Source organism: Lemur catta, chromosome 6 (genome assembly GCF_020740605.2).
Source record: "Lemur catta isolate mLemCat1 chromosome 6, mLemCat1.pri, whole genome shotgun sequence".
Classification (NCBI taxonomy): domain Eukaryota; kingdom Metazoa; phylum Chordata; class Mammalia; order Primates; family Lemuridae; genus Lemur; species Lemur catta.
The window spans coordinates 76,025,833-76,044,536 of NC_059133.1; the positions used below are offsets into that span (position 1 = coordinate 76,025,833).

The window sequence follows — 18,704 nt, forward strand, 5'->3', positions numbered from 1 at the left end:
CTGAATTCCTTGGGGCCAGGGCTCATGTTTTTATTTTAGTAGTCTCAGTACTTGACATAGTAATTATGTATTTATATATATATATATATATATATTTTTTTTTTTTTTTTTTTTTTTTTTGAGATGGAGTCTCACTCTGTCGCTCAGGCTGGAATGGCATGATTATACCTCACTGCAGCCTCGAACTCCTGGGCTTAAGCAATCCTTCTGCCTTAGCCTCCTGAGTAGCTGGGACTACAGACGCGTGCCACTGTGCCCAGCTAATTTTTAAAGTTTTGTTTAGGTGCAGGGTCTCGTTGTGTTGCCCAGGAGGATCTCGAACTCCTGGCCTCAAGTGATCCTCCCAAGTAGCTGGGATTAGAGGTGTGAGCCACTGTGCCCTGTGACATAGTAAATCTTAATTCAGGTGAATTGGAATGCTTAGAAATTTCACTGTACATCTGCTATTCTTGATCAAAGATCATTTTTATAGACTGAATGTTTGTGTCCCCCTCCCCAAATTCATACATTGAAATCCCAACCCACAGTGTGTTGGTATTAGGAAGTGGGGCCTTTGGGGGGTGATTAGGTCATGAGGGCAGAGCCCTTGTGTATGGGACTAGTGCCCTTATGAAAGAGGCCTCTCACCAGAACTTGACCATGCTGGCACTCTGATCTCAGACTTCCAGCCTCTAGGACTATAAGAAATAAATTTCTGTTGTTTATAAACCACCTAACCTGCAGTACTTTGTTATAGCAGCCCAAACTGAGACAATCCTGTGGTACTTTTTTGATGTGTATGTACGGGCATGTGAACATAGAGATGAAAAGAATTCTTTAATTATTTAAAGAAGTTCTTTTTTTTTCCTTTTTTATTTTGAGATTTGGAATAGGACATGCATGTAGATCAGTTCTATAATTTGTTTATTTTGCCCAACTCCTTATCCATGATGACTTTTCTTCCTAATTGCAGACTCTCCTTCCCAATGCCTCGGAAACAGGCACTAACAGAGGGCTGGTTTCCATTCTTAGACCAGAGCAGAGTATGTGCACTTGGTACTTGGAGACTTTAGATGCAGAGCCTGTTCAAAATGTGGCCATTCCACTCTCCTACTCAGAAAGAGGTAACCTTTCTGTCTTCCATTGCCTATTACTCTCTGGAATATGGGATGTGTTCATGAAAACTTAAGGAAAATTATCTTAGTTTGTTTATTACAAGTGCAATTTATTTAATCAGAAATGTTTTTATAGCAAGGGAGCCAGAGATTAGAATGATGATTGAAAACTCAGGTAGTGACTAGAAGAATAATTAATTGAAAAAACATTTAAGGAGCCCTTGGAGAAGCAGTAACAGTAAGGTAAGACACGGTCCTTAACAGTTTAGTTAGTTCAGGGAGAAGAAGCAGTAAGCATCATGTCAGGAAGAAGAATGGAGTATTTGGAGAAAGGCGTGTAGTGGGTTTGGCTGCAGCCAGTGTGTGTAGGGCCTTGCTTACAGTTCGAGGCTTGTACTCTATTTTGAGGTGGGTTTTAAGGAGGCATAGAGTTGAGTTTTGTTTGTTTGTTTTGAGACAGAGTCTCACTCTGTCACCCGGGCTAGAGTGCCGTGGTGTCAGCCTAGCTCACAGCAACCTCAAACTCCTGGGCTCAAATGATACTCCTGCCTCCACCTCCCAAGTAACTGGGAATACAGGCTTGTGCCACCACGCCCTGCTGATTTTTTCTATTTTTTTTTTTTTTTTTTAGTCGAGATGGGGTCTCGATCTTGTTCAGGCTGGTCTCAAACTCCTGAGCTCAAGTACTCCTCCCAGCTCAGCCTCCCAGAGTGAGTGCTGGGATTACAGGTGTGAACCACCACACCTGGCAGCATAGAGTTTTTATACAGGAATGATGTGGTCCATTTTGTCTTTTGGAAAGCTAACTTTGGAAGTAATAGGGGGGAGTGGATTGGAGAGGGCACAGCAGAGTCAGGACTCAACACACCTTTGAGGGCTCAAAGTGAGAAATGAGGATTTGAACAGAGGCCATGTGAGCAGGGCTGGAGAAGAGGGGTTGGATTGAAGACAGAATTGATAAGACACAATGAAGATGGATTGTAAGGGGGGGCATAGGCTCCTGTTTGGGCAGCTGGAAAACAGTGATACAGAGTGGGCGTGGTGGGAACAGGGTTGTGATGCTGGGTGTTTTGGGGGGCGGGTTGGAATAGACGGGGACTTCAGCTTGGGGCACAATGGATCTGAGATGCTTGTAGGAGGCAGTTTAAATAAGGCACTGGAGCGGAGGGGTGAGCTTACATACTCAGCTAAACAGCTGTTAATAAAAGCTGAGGCAGTGAGTTTACGCCAGCATATAATTAGAGATTTAGTAGAAAAAATAATAGCAAACACTTTCATAGTGCCTACCACATGTCAGGCACTGTTTCTGGGGATACTAACTGGTGAGAAGCACGTGCAAGGAGTAGACAGAGGCAGGAAGAGAGCCTGGAAGTTCCACTTTAAGGAGAGGAAATATTACACTGTAGAGAGGTCAAGAGAAGGGACTGAAAGTGTCTGTGTGATAGAGCAATTAAGAGTTCGTGGTGGCCTTTAATGAGAGTCATTTTAATGGCACAGCAGGGATGAAAACTTGATTACAATGAATGAGGAGTGAAGGTGAGGTGAAGAAAGTTAGACTACTCTTAAAGTTTGGAGGTAAAGGGAAGGAGAGGGAGCAGTAGTTAGTAAAGGAAGGAGAATCTGGAAGATTACCTGGAGTTGAGGAAGGAAAAGGTTATCTGTAACAAAAGGGTAATTACCTGATAGAAAAACCATAGACTTCAGGCTTCCATCAAGGATAGTATACAAAGAAAAATTACGAGCTGGGCATGTTGGCTCACACCTATAATCCTAGCACTCTGGGAGGCCGAGGCAGGAGGATCACTGGAGCTCAGGAGTGACCAGCCTGAGCAAGAACAAGACCTCGTCTATACTAAAAATATAAAGAAATTAGTCAGACAACTAAAAATAGAAAAAATTAGCCGGGCGTGGTGCCAGAGGCCTGGAGTCTCAACTACTCAGAAGGCTGAGGCGGGAGGATTGCTTGAGCCTAGGAGTTTGAGGTTGCTGTGAGCTAGGCTGACGCCACAGCAGTCTAGCCCAGGCAACATGACAAGACTGTCTCAAAAAAAAAAAAAAAAAGAACAAAGAACAGTGAAGCTTCAGCTGGATTATATATCATTTTCTCTGGTGTGGTAAATATCTGTAAATGCAGAAAAAGGAGAGTATGGAAGAAGAGCACAGAATTTAGAGGAAGCTTCCACATAATGTTAAAACATATATGCACACTGCATATCTCTGTTCCAGATCTCCAGGGGAGGTCAGCTAATAGCTGATCTTTTTAACTGTACAAGATTGGCAAACTGTAGACCACAAGCCAAACCCAGCTTGCCACCCGTTTTTGTTCATACAGTTTTATTGAAACCCAGCTATGCCCGTTCCTGTACATATTGCCTGCAGTTGCTTTCCTGCTGCAAGGGCAGGGTGGGTAGTTGGCAACATCACCAGCCCAGCAAAGCCTCAAATACTCACTATCTGGTCCTTTACAGAAAAGGTTTGCTGCTCCTGCTCCAGGGTCCGTAACCTCAGTTAGCTTTACTCTCTTTAACCTCAGTTCATGAGATAGGACAAAACTAGAAGCTCTGTGTTTATATTTAACTTCTATATGAGAAGTTCTTCTAAGAGTACAGTTCTGTTTTTCTGTATGATTTGAATATTTCAGAATTCTTTAGTAACTTCCCTATTTCTCATCTAGATCCTATCCCTGGAGGCTGTAATTTGGAGTTTGATTTAGATATTGATCCCAACATTTACTTGGAGTATAATTTCTTTGAAACGACTATCAAATTTGCCCCAGCAAACCTAGGCTATGCGAGGTACGTCTGTCTCCCATCTCTTAAAACTGCTTTTAGAACACACATGACTAACTGTTGTGTAGATTCAGCCAATTCTTTCAAATTCATACTTCTGTGTGGTAAAATGGAGTTGTTTAATATTTTTTGGAACTGGTGTAATTTAAATTTTGTTACTAATATTTGAGCTGTCATTTACAGTTAATGTTTTTCCCTTCCATTCTTGTGAATTCTTTTTATTTGAAGAGGCAGATGTGAGTCTATCATGAGCTCTGATTTTCATAAAGCATGTTAAACATAGAAAGCACTCTGTAGCCCTGAACCATCCCTGTATTTTTATAAGGATTTCATTATTTTAATGAAAACTCTGCCTCAGTTTCTAGTTTAATAGTAACAGTAGCTAACATTTGAGAAACATTTGAATGCTCCCTGGACATCATCCATAGTGTTGAGTGCTGTATGTTCTTTGTCATTTAATCCTAATAATTTTATGAAGAAGGGACAATTGCTCTTATTTTGCAGAGAGGTTCCGTAGGGGTTATTGAGGTTAAGTGACGTGCCTACATGCACACAGCCCAGCTGCCATGTTACTCTAGGCATCAGAATCTGGTTATTTAACCATACTTGCCTCCTATTGTCTATCTTAGTTCATGCTGCTCTAACAAAGTACCATAGACTGGGTGGTTTATAAACAATAGAAATTTATTTCCCACAGTTCTGGAGGCTGGAAGTCCAAGATCAGGGAGCTAGCACAGTTGGGTTCTGGTGAGGGTTCTCTTCTAGATTGCAGACTGCTGCTTCCCATTGTATCCTCCCATGGCAGAAAGAGGGCTAGAGAGCTCTCCGGGGTTCCTTTCATAAGAGCACTAATCCCATTCATGAGGACTCCATCCTCACGACCTAGTCACTTCCCAAAGGCCACCTCCTGATACCATCACACTGGGGGTTAGGATTTCAACATAGGAATTTGGGAAGGGACACAAACATTCAGGCCATAACTGTGTTAGTTTTCTTCAGAATACTAATTATTGTCTCTGCAAAAGGTGAACTGTTAAATTGGAATTATTGTTGCAGAAGTTTGAAATTTGAGCTTTTGGTTCCTTTTTATAGATGGGACTTGCACCACAAGAGATTGATGTTCAGTTTTGTTGGTTGACTTTAGAGGCACAGATCCTCCGCTATGTGATGTTGGGACAGGCCGGGACTCTAGGTGGAGGTTGCAGTATGATGTCTATCAATATTTTCTGCCCGAGAATGACCTCACTGAGGAGGTGTTGCTAAAGCATCTGCAGAGGATGGTCCAGGTGTCCCATGTGAAGGCCAGTGCTGTCAAGGTAAATCTGATTCTCATGGCTTGTGTGTCTAGACTGTGATGACTTTGTAAGAGTTGAGAAGGGGAGAAGCTACCAGGAGCTTATTTCTTTCCTGTTTTCTTGATCTTTTTTGCATAATCACTTTATTTTTTGTTTTGTTATCATCTTGGGAGTCTTTGCTAGTGATATCTCAAAATGATGTTGGTCTTTTAGGAGACGCATGTAAATTATGTTAAGTTTTAATTGCAGCCACATCTGTGACCTGGTAATCTTGAGATATGGATGGAAGTAGGTGGTAATTTTCTATGTACTCCCGTACTCTGTATATACTCTCTATGAGAGTACATCGAAAATTAATAGATTAAAATAGATTAATAGATTAGATTATCTAGATTAATAGATTAAAATTTTTGGCAAATATGAAGTTTATATAGTGTTTTGAGAAAAAATAATGGGATGCTGCTTAAGGATATACATATAGGCATTAATATTTGAATCCAAACTCAAAGCCTTTGCCTTGGAGCAAAAATTTTCTCTAAGCTTTTGAATCCCTGGAAACCCTTGCTACTCCAAGTGTGGACTACCAACCAGCAGCATTGGCATCACCGGGGAGTTTGCTAGAATTGCAGCTTCTGAGGCTCCACCCTAGAACTACTGAATTAGAATTTGCATTTTATAAGACCCTTCCAGCTGATTGTTAGGTATATTAAAATTCGAGACTCACTGCTAGAGATCATTTTTATGGAGGGCAGGATTTTATCTTTATGTCTTGAAAAGTGCCTAATAGTAGTATAATATATGAGGTCATCCTTCCACCTAATGGTTGATGGGTGGAGTTTTTCTGGACTGCTCTGATTCTTCCCAGGAGATTGGTAGATTACAAGATTACATAGAAAGAAGTGATTGAAGTAGTGTATATACGATTAGCCTAGGGGCATAGTCTATTGCAGAACAAGATCTCATTTTGTTACTGTGGCACCTAGGATGTCATTGCCCCATTCTGAGCAGCCTTAATACAAGAAAATTCATTATGCTTATTCACAAATTAAGAAGCCCTATTGGTAAAGTCTATCAGTTGCCTTATTAGATATGGAAATTTTAAGACTATTTTTATTCTCATGAAGAGTATAAGAACTTGTATAATAGGCTCCTTTTAGGTTGCTTTTAAACTTTTTGTTAAAAGAATATTTTGTGCCAGAGTGCAAGGAAATCCTCAAAGACCAATGAATGCATGTTAGAGAGATCCTGGAGCCTGTTCAAAGGCACTCACACTGGCCAAATTTGGGACAATTCAAGTATCCAGAAAAAAGGTGTATTGATTGTAAGCTATGAATAAATAAAAATGAAAACTCCCCAATTGCCACCATTAGAAGAGATTCTTATAGCATATTATTCTGAAAATTGATAAAGGGAAGGAATTTACCCTGCCTTTTTAATTTTAATTTTTTTAATGGCCAGTTACTAAAGCCCTGTTTTGTTTTTTTCCTGTTTTTTTTTTTTTTGAGATGGTCTTGCTCTGTTGCCCAGGTTGGAGTGCAGTAGCCTCATCATAGCTCACTGCAACCTCAAACTCCTGGGCTGAAGCAATCCTCCTGCCTCAGCCTCCAGAGTTGCTGGGACTACAGGTGCAGGCCACCATGCCTGGCTATTTTTTTTTTTTTTTTTGAGACAGAGTCTCGCTTTGTTGCCCGGGCTAGAGTGAGTGCCGTGGCATCAGCCTAGCTCACAGCAACCTCAAACTCCTGGGCTTAAGCGATCCTACTGCCTCAGCCTCCCAAGTAGCTGGGACTACAGGCATGCGCCACCATGCCCGGCTAATTTTTTCTAATTTATTTCTATTTTTAGTAGAGACGGGGTCTCGCTCAGGCTGGTCTCAAACTCCTGACCTCGAGCGATCCACCCGCCTCGGCCTCCCAGAGGGCAAGGATTATAGGCGTGAGCCACCGCGCCCGGCCCTGGCTAGTTTTTAAAATTTTTTGTAGAGACTATGTTGCTCAGGCTGATCTCAAACTCTTGGCCTCAAGCAATTCTCCCGCCCTGGCCTTCCAAAGTGCTAGGATTATAGGCATGAGCCATGATGCTTGGCCTCAGCCCTGATGGTTTTTACAGGTGGAACTAATTAATCTCCAGTTGATGAAAGAAAGCTGTTTACAGAAGAATGCCAGTTAATATATGTAGGAGAAATAATAGAATTAGAAAATCACTATTTTGTGACCCTCAATGAAATAATTTAAGCAAAGATCATCAGGTGAAAGGTTTTGGGGGGACAAGATATTTCCAGGGTGCTTAAGTAGCACCCCTAAGATTAATTTTCACTGGAAAAGAGAACTGTTTTTAGGGGGGAGTGACCTTACAGTCTCCACCTTATCCTAGTGACCAAAGCTAGTTTCACTGATAGTGGGTCAGCCTGGATTATGTGCTCATGTGCAGTCTGACATCACCATCACCTGTGGAATATTCTAGCAAAAAATGGGCAACCTGAATTCAGTCCATTGCATTCCCTGTTTACAAGAAATATGGGGGGTATTTAGTGAGACACCTTGAGCACAATTTGACAAATCTAGATTGTGGAATATTCAGTGGAATACATGGTACTCTCTGCAGTGTACTATATTTAATACATTACATGAGATAATCAACACGTTATTATAAAATAGGCTTTGTATTAGATGATTTTACCCAACTGCGGGCTAATGTAAGTGTTCTGAGCATGTTTAAGGTAGGCTAGGCCAAGCTATGATGTTCAGTAGGTTAGGTATATTCAATGCATTTTTGACTTATGATGGGTGTATCCTGATGTAAACCTATCTTTAAGTCAAGGAGTATCTGTACTTGGTGCCTTGCTACTCAGAGTGTGATAGATGGACACATAGCATTGGCATCACCTGAGAGCTTGTTAGAAAAGCAGAATTGCAGGTACCACTGCTGACCTATGGGATCAGAATCTGCATTTTAACAAGATTCCCCCAGCGATTCACAGGCACATTAAGTTTGAGAACATTGTGTTAGGACACACACTATGAAGTATTAAGAAGTGAAATGTCAGGATATCTAACTTACTTTAAAATGATTCAGCAAAAAAAAAAAAAAAAAATAGAAAAGGAGAAGGAAGGAGGGCTAAAAAAGCAAATATGGTAAAATGTTAACAACTGTTGAGTCTCAGTGGCTGTATATAGTCTATTGTCTTATTCTTTCAACTTTTCTGTATGGTTTAAACTTTTCATGATAAAAGCTTGGGAGAGTAGGTGGTAATATTAACATTCTGTTGAACTCAACCAGTCTTTTGCCCAGAAAACATGTTTTTTGTTAAGCATTATTTTTAAACAGTGGCAGTCTCCTAGGAGGCTCATAATTATTTACCCCTGAAACTCAAATGTTTAGTTTTCTTATTTATATGAATAGGAACATATCTGTTTATTATGGTTACCTAGGGCATTTGTTTCCTTTATTACATAGTTTAAAAGGGAATTTTTGAAGTTAAGGGCTACTATGCAATACAACTTTCTAGAATATTTTCTTATTTCAGAGCGTGTTAGACAAAAATAAGTGGGTTCTCTACATGAGATGTTAACAGACTTTGTCTACATCAGCTCTGTAGCTAGTAGTAAAAGCTAACATTTGTTGAACACTTACCCTGTGCCAGACGTTGTGCTCAGTTCTGAGGAGAGAGTAGTGAGCAGGATAAACATGGTTCCTGCCCTTAGTTGTTTACAGTCTAGCAGATGAGAAAAAATATTTTGCTTTGTCCTAACTAGTATTTACACTTTATTTATATCATATTTTACTTAAACTATTAACATTTAGCACTGTACAAAAACTTTGGAAGCATTTTGTGTAACAGTTTGTTAGTGATTAAAGCACACGCAAACCGTGTCAGATGGTCTTTTGACGGAGCTAAATGGGTCTATATTTTAAACAAGAATTGTAATTTAGGCTGGGCGCAGAGGCTCACGCCTGTAATCCTAGCACTCTGGGAGGCCGAGGCCGGTGGATCCCTCGAGGTCAGGAGTTCGAGACCAGCCTGAGTAAGAGCGAGACCCCATCTCTACTAAAAAAAAAAAAAAAAAAAAAAATAGAAACAAATTATCTGGCCAACTAAAAATCTACATAGAAAAAATTAGCAGGGCATGGTGGCGCATGCCTGTAGTCCCAGCTACTTGGGAGGCTGAGGCAGTAGGATCCCTTAAGCCCAGGAGTTTGAGGTTGCTGTGAGCTAGGCTGATGCCACGGCACTCACTCCTGGACAACAGAGCGAGACTCTGTCTCAAAAAAAAAAAAAAAAAAAAGAATTGTAATTTAATATTACTTGTTAATAGTACATATAAGTGGGATGTAGAATAGCTTTTTTTTTTTTTTAATTCTGAACACTAATTATACATTCTTTTTGGCTTCAGGTGGTGACTCTGACAGCTGATGATAAGACAAGTGTTTCCTTCTCCTCCCTCCCTGGACAAGGTGTCATTTATAATGTCATTGTTTGGGACCCACTTCTAAATACGTCTGCTGCTTATGTTCCTGCCCACACGTATGCTTGCAGCTTCAAGGCAGTGGAGGGTAACTGTGCTTCCCTTGGTGAGTATGTGGCTTTAAGCTATTACAAATCTTTCTTTGGCTTTGCAGGTCTATATCAACTAATATAGAACTTCAGGATATTCAAAAATGCCTTTGTCTAGTTTTTATTCATTCATTTAACAAATGCCTTTTGAGCCCCTATGTTGTTTCATTTTCTGTTTCAGGCACTAGAAGACAGCAGTGAACAAAACAGCCACAATACTTGCCCTCTTGGAGCTTCTATTTTAGTGGGGGAGATGAGATGAGACACACAAGATAAATTTATAAAATATGTAGTACATGAGAAAGTGATGAGCACTAAGAAGAAAAATAAAGCAGGAAAGGGAGATAACAAGTGGCAGGGAGAGGAAACTTGGAGATAGCAGGGCCAGGGAGGTCCTTGCTGTAAGGTGACATTTGAGTGAAGAGCCAGCGCAAGGCAGGGAGCCACACATGTGCTAGGGGGAGGTGCCTGCCGGGCACAGGGAGCAGCCAGTGTGTCTTAGTGTTTTAATGGGAACACTTGCTGCTTTTTGAGAAAAGATGTGGGAAAGAGCAGAAACAGGGAGATTCGGTAGGATGCCACTGAAGTAATCCAGGTGAGAGATGATGGTGGGTTTGGTAGAACCAGGCCAGTGAAGGTGTTGTGAGATCAGTGTGTGTGTGTGTGTGTGTGTGTGTGTATTTAACATTTTATTTTTAAATAGTTTCACAGGAAGTATGCAAAAATAATATAAAGAATTTCTGCATAATCTTTATCCAGATTCCTAGAATGTTAGCTAACATAATATGCTGTTTGCTTTTCATTCTCTGTCTCTTTGTCTCTCCCCCTTGATCTCCTCTCATTCTTCTTGTTTACAGGTGACCTTTGAACAACATGGGGATTAGGGGGTGCCAACCCCCTCCACAGATTAAAATCTGTATAGCTTTTGAATCCCCCCAAAACTTAACTACTAATAGCCTACTGTTGACCACTTACCAATAACATAAACGGTCTATTAACACATATTTTGTATGTTATGTGTATTATATACTGTATTCTTACAATAAAGTAAGCTAGAGAAAAGAAAATGTTATTAAGGAAATCATAAGGAAAAGAAAATATATTTTCTATTCATTAAGTGGAAGTGGATCATCATAAAGGTCTTTACCTTCGCTGTCTTCGATTGAGTAGGAGGAGGAAGAGGAGGGTTGGTCTTGCTGTCTCCGGGGTGGCAGAGGCAGAGGCATGAGAGGCAGGCACACTCAGTGTGACTTCTGTTGAAAAAATCTGTGAATAAGTGGACCTGCAGAGTTCAAACCCATGTTGTTCAAGGGTCAACTGTAAATGTATACATATGTGTACATACACACATACTACTCTTTTTTTCTCTGAACCATTTGAGAGTAAGTGGCAGACTTAAAAACCTGTGTTTGGCCAGGCACGGTGGCTCACACCTGTAATCTTAGCACTCTGGGAGGCCGAGGCGGGTGGATCGCTCGAGGTCAGGAGTTCGAGACCAGCCTGAGCAAGAGTGAGACCCCGTCTCTACTAAAAATAGAAAGAAATTATCTGGCCAACTAAAAATATATATAGAAAAAATTAGCCGGACATGGTGGCGCATGCCTGTAGTCCCAGCTACTCGGGAGGCTGAGGCAGGAGGATCGCTTAAGCCCAGGAGTTTGAGGTTGCTGTGAGCTAGGCTGATGCCATGGCACTCACTCTAGCCTGGGCAACAGAGCGAGACTCTGTCTCAAAAAAAAACACAAAAAAACCTGTGTTTATTTCCTTACATAACCATGGTAAAATTATCAGTATCACAAAGTTAACATTGATAAACTACTGTTTTTAATCTATCGATGTTATCAAATTTCACTACTGTTCCACTAATGTCCTTTATAAGGAAAAAAAAGTTTTTTTCCTGTTCAAGGTCCAATTTAGGATACTATGTTGCATTTAACTATAATAATAAGTCTCTTAGTCTCCCATAATCTGGAACGATTCCTCAGTCTTTTTTTCTTTTGTCTTTCAAGACCTTCCCGTTTTTCAGGAGTACAGCCTATGTAATTTTTTAGAATTCCCTCAATTTGGGTTAGTTTGATGTTTCCTCATAATTAAATTTAAATTATGCATTTTTGGCAGGGATACAAAAGAAGTGATGTTGTGCCCTTCTCAGAAGACACTTGTTTGTCCCATGATTGGTGGTGACACCCTTGCATGCTTGGTTGGTGGTGTCTGCCAGGTTTCTCCATTGTAAAGTAACTGTTTTCCCCTTTAAGTTAAGTATCTTTGGGGGAGATGCTTTGAGTATCGGTAAATATCCCATTCTCAAACTCTCACTTGCTAGTTTTAGCATCTAGTGATCATTACCTAAAACATTTATTACTAGGTGATTGCCAAATAGCATTTTTTCTAATTTCATCATTCCTTCTGTGTGTATTAGTTGGCATTCTACTATTAATATAAGGAAGAGTTTTCCCCGCCCTCCCTTTTATTTATCTGTGTCTTTATTTATGTAAGCCTGGACCCAGAGATTCCTATATTATTCTCTGGATTGTAATCCATTACTGCCATTTATTTTCATGTTCAAATCGTCATAGATTTGGCCAGTTAGTGGCTGGACATATTTTGAAATAGGGTGTACTGGTAGATTGGATGAGGGGTTTGAGAAAAAGAGGTGTAAAGGACAACTTTGTAGTTTCTGGCCTGACCAACTGGAAAGGAGAGAGTGTTTGTTCACTGAGGTGGGAAGGACTGTCAGAGGAGAAGGTTGGGAAGAGTTCAGTTTTGGACATGTTCAATTTTAGAGCTCTATTAAGCCTTCATGGGAGATGTTTAATTGACAGTTGGTTATATGTATAAGCCTGGAATTCAAGGGAAAGGTCTGGGCTGGAGATTATGGTGGAAGTCATCAGATTCAATATACGGGACTTAAGCCACAGACAGATGGTATCATTTACGGAGTATGTAGAAAGGGAGGAGATCCAAGGACTGAGCCCTGCATACTCCAGTGTCTAGAGCTTAGGAGTTGGAAATCCCACTAAGGGGGCCGAGAAGGAGCAGCCAGAGTGGTAAAAGCAAAGTGGTATTTTTTTTTTTTTTTAAAGCCAAGAGGAGAAAGTATTTTGAGAGATTGGTCAACAGTGTCACATGTAGCTGATAGGTCAGCTAAGAAAAGAGACTGAAAATGACCCTTGGATTAGCAGCATGGAGGCCACTGGTACCAGTGACAGCTGCTCCAGTGTAGTGGTGGGGCAAGAGCCTGACTGGAGTATGTTCAAGAACAAATAGGAGGTGATGACAAACATCAATGAAATTGGAGAAAGTGTTCAGATAGCTGTTTAAAGGGGTTTTGCTCTAAATCTCTTTGGTTCTCCTAGAGAGAGTTGGAACCCATTATATTAAGTGAAGTATCTCAAGAATGGAAAAACAAGCATCACACGTATTCACCAGAAAATTGGTTTCCCTGGGGAATGATACCAATTGGATATCAGACTGAGGTGGGGTGGGGGGGAGGGGATGGGTGTATGCCTACGTGATGAGTGCGTTGTGTGATGAGTGCGTTGTGCACCGTCTGGGGAATGGTCATGCTTGAAGGTGCTGACTCGGGGAGGTGGGGAGAGGGGATGGAGGTATGACTACATGGTGAGTGCCAGGCGCATTGTCTGGAGAATGGACACGCTTGAGGCTCTGACTCAGGGGAATGGACGGGACATGGGCAATATATATAACTTGAGCTTTTGTACCCCCATAATAAGCTGGAAAAAAAAATAAAGTCTGTTATGTTCAAGCCAGGGATTAGGGTTCCCTCTCTCTGCTAGACCCAGATCCCACTGTTGAAGAAAAAAAAAAAATCAGTGGCACTTGTTAAAGCACAATGGAGGAAGACTTTATTCAGGGTGCAGGGGGAGTATTGCAATAAGTACAGGGACCGCTGTGATGGAGTTTGGCAGTGGCGGAGAGCGATTGGGCTCAACTCCTTAACACCACATGGGCAGGTGGAATTTATAGCCAAGGAGCAGGGTGGGTGTCAGTGGATGGAAAATTACTAAGAGGAAACGTCAGGGGTAAGGGGGATTCCTACTGAAGACAGGCCTGGGTGATCAGACATCACCTGGGGAATGATGGAGGATGAGGAACCTGATTAGATATCAAGTGTGATCCCACACTGAGGGTGGGGGTTTCTGGCTAAACTTTCGTATCAGAGTTCTTGCTGAAAGTGGATTTTACAGGCATGTGCACAGATAGCCCTAGGAGAAGGTTCAGGAACCTGGCTAAAGTTTGGCTAAGCATGCTCTTTGCCACTGCCCAGTTTTCCCCTGCTACCCACACTCAAGATCCTTGAGAGATACAATGCAGGAGACGTAGGCAGATAGAAGTTCTGTGTTTTTAACTGATGGACTGACTCATGTCCGGGTTCCTCTGTTTCTTTCCCTTGAACCCTTCACACCAGAGCCTCTTCTAATCAGAAAGGTCCCTGGGCTCTGGCTTAGGAGATGGAGATCTCTGATCCAGTTGTTCTTCCTGCCCAAAGTTGAACCCTCCTAGTGCTGTCAGACCTATTGTTACTTTCATGTTCAAGCTCAGTGAGTACCAGAGTGCTTTTCCTGAGCTTGGAGGAGGGAGGATATATCCACCTTGCCTTTTAACTAAAACCTTGGCCTGTGTATCATAACCTCTAGTGACACTGTGATGGTTAAAGACACTCTAAACTTTGGCTTTCTCTTGTCTTCTTATTCCATTTGCTCTTCATTGTCCCCAAAATGACTCCCTATTTTGTCTCTTGTGTTATAATATCTCTAGATTCTACTTTTTATGAAACCTTCCCTACGTTCTGATTTTACTTGCTTTGTTTTAGAGACAGGGTCATACTCTGGCACCCAGGCTGGAGTGCAGTGCTGTGATCATAGCCCATTGTAACCTTGAACTCTTGGGCTCAAGCTATCCACCCACCTCAGCCTTCCCGAGTAGCTGGGCCTACATGTGTGCCATCATGCCCTGCCTAATCTTTTAAAAAAAAATTTTGTAGAAGCGGGGTCCTGCTATGTTGCCCAGGCTGGTCTTGAATTCCTGGGCTCAAGCAGTCCTCCTGCCTTGGCCTCCCAAAGTGCTTGGATTACAGGTGTGAGCTACTGCACCCAGACCCTGATTTTACTTGTATATTTTTTTCTCTACCTCCTACTCTTCCTTCTCTACCTTCTCTGCCTGCCTTCTTGGTACTGTGATAAGGGATTCTATTTAGTTCTCTCTGGTGTCATGGAAGAATATCTAACTGTGTGTGTCAATTTTTATTGGGTTGGAAGACCTTACTATCTTGGTGCTTGTACTTGCTGGAAACTTCTACCAGATTTTCATTTGAAGAAATCGTCCTTGTGAACTTAATATTTTTGGTGTAAAAATTAAATCCTAGAACAGTCAACCACAGGTCTGAAATAAACAGAAAGTGGTGTTTTTATCTTTCGTTTAATCTTTGGGGCTCCTCATTCTCAGAAAAGCAGATTTGTAGGTATGTATTAAACCCTGCAAATTCTGGTCTTCCATCTCATGTTTTTTATTTAAGTGTATGTGTTCATGGTATCGCCATCTGAGCTCTTAAAGATTTCGATGTGGTTTGATTTTTGGCAGGTTTGCAACATTTTTCACATGAGATTGTGTAGATATTTTTGTTTTTAATTTTAGTTCAGGGATTATTTTCTTGTGTTTATCTCAAAGGAGTCACGATGGTGGTAAACTTAGCATGTTTTTCCCTTTAATAAGCTGTACATTTATATTAAATATTAAATGTGATGGTATTTGTATTTAAGTTTCTAGCTATTAAAAGATCATAGGAATAGAAATTCATTGACAGCATGAAGCATATTGTGTTTTATTCTTTGTTATAATGCAACATTTTCCCCAAAGCAATATGTATAATTGATAAGATTGGTAGCAGTTTGTACATGTGTGATTTATAAGTGTAATACATGTTCTTTATATTTATGTGAGTTTCGGTTTAAATTTTTTATTGTGGAAACTCCAATGAGCCTCCATATACCAATTATCCAGGCTTAACAGTTTTGGTTCCTGGCAATTATCATGTTTCAGCTACACTCCTACCTGCTTCTCTGCCTGTGTCCACCCTTTTTTTATCACTGTATTATTTTAAAGCAAATCCCTGGTCATCATTTTACTCAAGTATTTCAGTATGTATATTGTAAATAACACTTAAAGATAAGTGTTATTTAAAAAAAAATTGAACCACAGTATCCTTAACACAATTTTCAATTAAAAATATCAAAAATAATTCTTTAATAGTATCAAATTAATAGCCAAGGTTATTTTTCTCCAGTCATCTCAGTTGTTTTCCACAATTTGTTTGAGTAATATTTCAAATATCTATACATTGTATTTACTTGTATCTTTTAAATATCTTTTGATCCATAGCCTCCACCCTTTTTTTCCTTGCAGTTTATTTGTTGAAGAAACAGAATTGTTTCAACTCTCTGCTCCTCTCTCCTCCCTGCCCAAGAATATGTCATAGGAAGTGTTACTATCTCTCTCAGCAAGCATGCATTGTCTCTTTTTGTTATAGCAGTCACTGCCATTGATTTTCATTGGCTGCATGGATTAATTCACCAGGGGTGGCAAGGGTATTTTTAAGATAAATTTATAATATACATGTATGGAATAAGTCATTGTTCACTTTGCTTTTTTTATAAACGTTGGTCTACTAATTCAATACAAAGTATCAAGTTGGATGTATTATCCACTAAATTTTCATTATTTTTTAGGAAGAGTATCTACCAAAGTGTTCTTCACTCTTTTTGCCCTGCTTGGTTTCTTCATTTGTTTCTTTGGACACAGATTCTGGAAAACAGGTAATACGTCTGGTGTAGTTGCTGTTTACATTTCTTGTCATCTTTTAAATGCTGCTGGGGAATTTATGACCTGTAAGGAGAGTAAGCTGGCACTTATCTCTGCTATCTTCATACATTGGTGGCTGGGTTTTTTTAGTGACGATTCTACTGAGTTACTCTACATTTTTTCCCTCTTCTCTCAACAGTGGAGTACCCTCCTCTTATTAAGAGGGGAATAAAATTTGGTTTGTACAGTGAGCTTCTTCAATTGCTAGTTGACTGAAGAAGATAACTGAGACTGGAAATCAGGGTGTCTATGTAAAAATAGGTGTGGATTTGGGTGCTGGTGGTTGACTTGGTTTCACGTGAATCAGGCCATAGGGCTGCAGTGTTATAGTGAGATCGAAATGTCTGCTCAGGCCTGAGAGGTTCAGATGCCAACAGGAACTCCAGAACCCACATCAGTGAAACATAGTGGGAGAGAGGAATATAAATCATCACCACTAAGTTGGTTTGAATTCCTAGAGCTGCCTTTTATATAACTCATGTTTTCAATTACTAAAAAAAAAAAATCCTCATTTAATCAACAATAATCAATAACTGATCATCAGGGGTAAACATAATCCAGATCTAATAAAGCTCTTTGAACTTGTATTAATAAATTGTTTGAAATAGAAACTCCTTTTCCTCTATTATGACATTTTTTTCTTGATTAACTAGGAAGAGAGTATTATGAAGAATATTTAATGCCTTAAAGTGTAGAATGATTTTTTTTTTTTTTTTTGGAGACAGAGTCTCACTCTGTTGCCCGAGCTAGAGTGCACTGGTATATGTCATCATAGCTCTCTGTAACCTCAAACTCTTGGCCTCAAGTGATCTTCCCACCTGGCCTCCCAAAGTGCTAGGATTACAGGTGTGAGCCACTGTATCTAGCCATCAAAATGTAGAATGATTCTATAACAAATAATTTAATTGCTAAGTTCGGTAAGGTCCCAAAGATATTGCCAGTTTCTATTTATTTATTTATTTTTGAGACCAGTTCTCTCTATGTTGCCTAGGCTGGAGTTCAGTGGCTATTCACAGGTGCAGTCATAGGACATTGTAGCTTTGAGCTCTTGGGCTCAAGTGATCGTTTCTGTCTCAGCCTCCTGAGTAGCTGGGACTACAGGCTCCAGCCACCACACTTAGCTCTCAGGTTTTTTTTTTTATGTAGATATATATCATTTTATATATACTGAAATTGAGATACTACGAATAACAACTGAGGAGAATGTAAGAAAATAGGTAGAGCTATGTCCTCCATAATCAGGATTAGGCTTATTTGTGGGAACAAAATGATCTGTATGCTTGCATTACCAAGTATTTTAATGGATGAAGATAATGATTGATTGTTCATTCTAAACAGGAAAGGATGAATTAAAAGAAGATATAAAAGTCACATTTTGCTGTGGAATACTTTGGTTTTTTTTTTTTTACCTTTCAAATTTCACTTTTGCTTATGTAACTCTTGAAATTTAGTGTGTAATTTCAGAACAGACACAAGTGACAGAAATACTATTCTTGTTTTAAGTACAAAATATAAATATATTAAACTGAGCTATGAAATTAACAAGTAACAATTTAATAATTGAAACTGACCTATATATAAGAAGTATATCCTGTAGTTAATACTTGAATATTGTATCTTTAATAATAATTATTCCCAATGACTTCTAAATTTCTTTTGGCTTTAGATAATTATTTTTCTTCTCCAAATGCCATAATATATAAATTCTAGGAGCTTATACACGTACTTGTAGATTAGATACTTAAATAGCATTGTAAAAAGAGTGCCTGATCATATCTTGTTTTGCTTTTTTTCCTTTCCTGGTGGTTTGCTACTCAGAATTATTCTTCATAGGATTTATCTTCATGGGATTCTTCTTTTATATACTGATTACAAGGCTGACACCCATTAAGTATGATGGTAAGTGAAAATTATATAGTTTAATTGGATGTTAAAAAGGAAGATGCTGTTTACACTCCACCTTTCCTTCCTGTTTGACCTGTATTGTGTGTGATATCCAATTACGAATGTAAAATAATGGGTCTCTTATGCTCTAAATATCTTTTCTAACTCATTCCAACCTTCTATTCTGGGTTTTTAATCTGCATGGTGA

The 18,704-nt window shown here is 39.8% G+C and overlaps 1 protein-coding gene across 1 annotated transcript in view; it reads left to right on the forward strand.

Moving 5' to 3' along the window:
- Positions 1-18,704, forward strand: part of TM7SF3 (transmembrane 7 superfamily member 3) — a 39,211-nt gene that overhangs the window by 14,049 nt on the left and 6,458 nt on the right. Inside the window, exons 3-8 of the mRNA XM_045554156.1 lie at positions 953-1,103; positions 3,769-3,889; positions 5,028-5,199; positions 9,573-9,750; positions 16,480-16,566; positions 18,431-18,511. Coding sequence (XP_045410112.1) covers positions 953-1,103; positions 3,769-3,889; positions 5,028-5,199; positions 9,573-9,750; positions 16,480-16,566; positions 18,431-18,511 — 790 coding nt within the window. The remainder of the gene's footprint in view (positions 1-952; positions 1,104-3,768; positions 3,890-5,027; positions 5,200-9,572; positions 9,751-16,479; positions 16,567-18,430; positions 18,512-18,704) is intronic.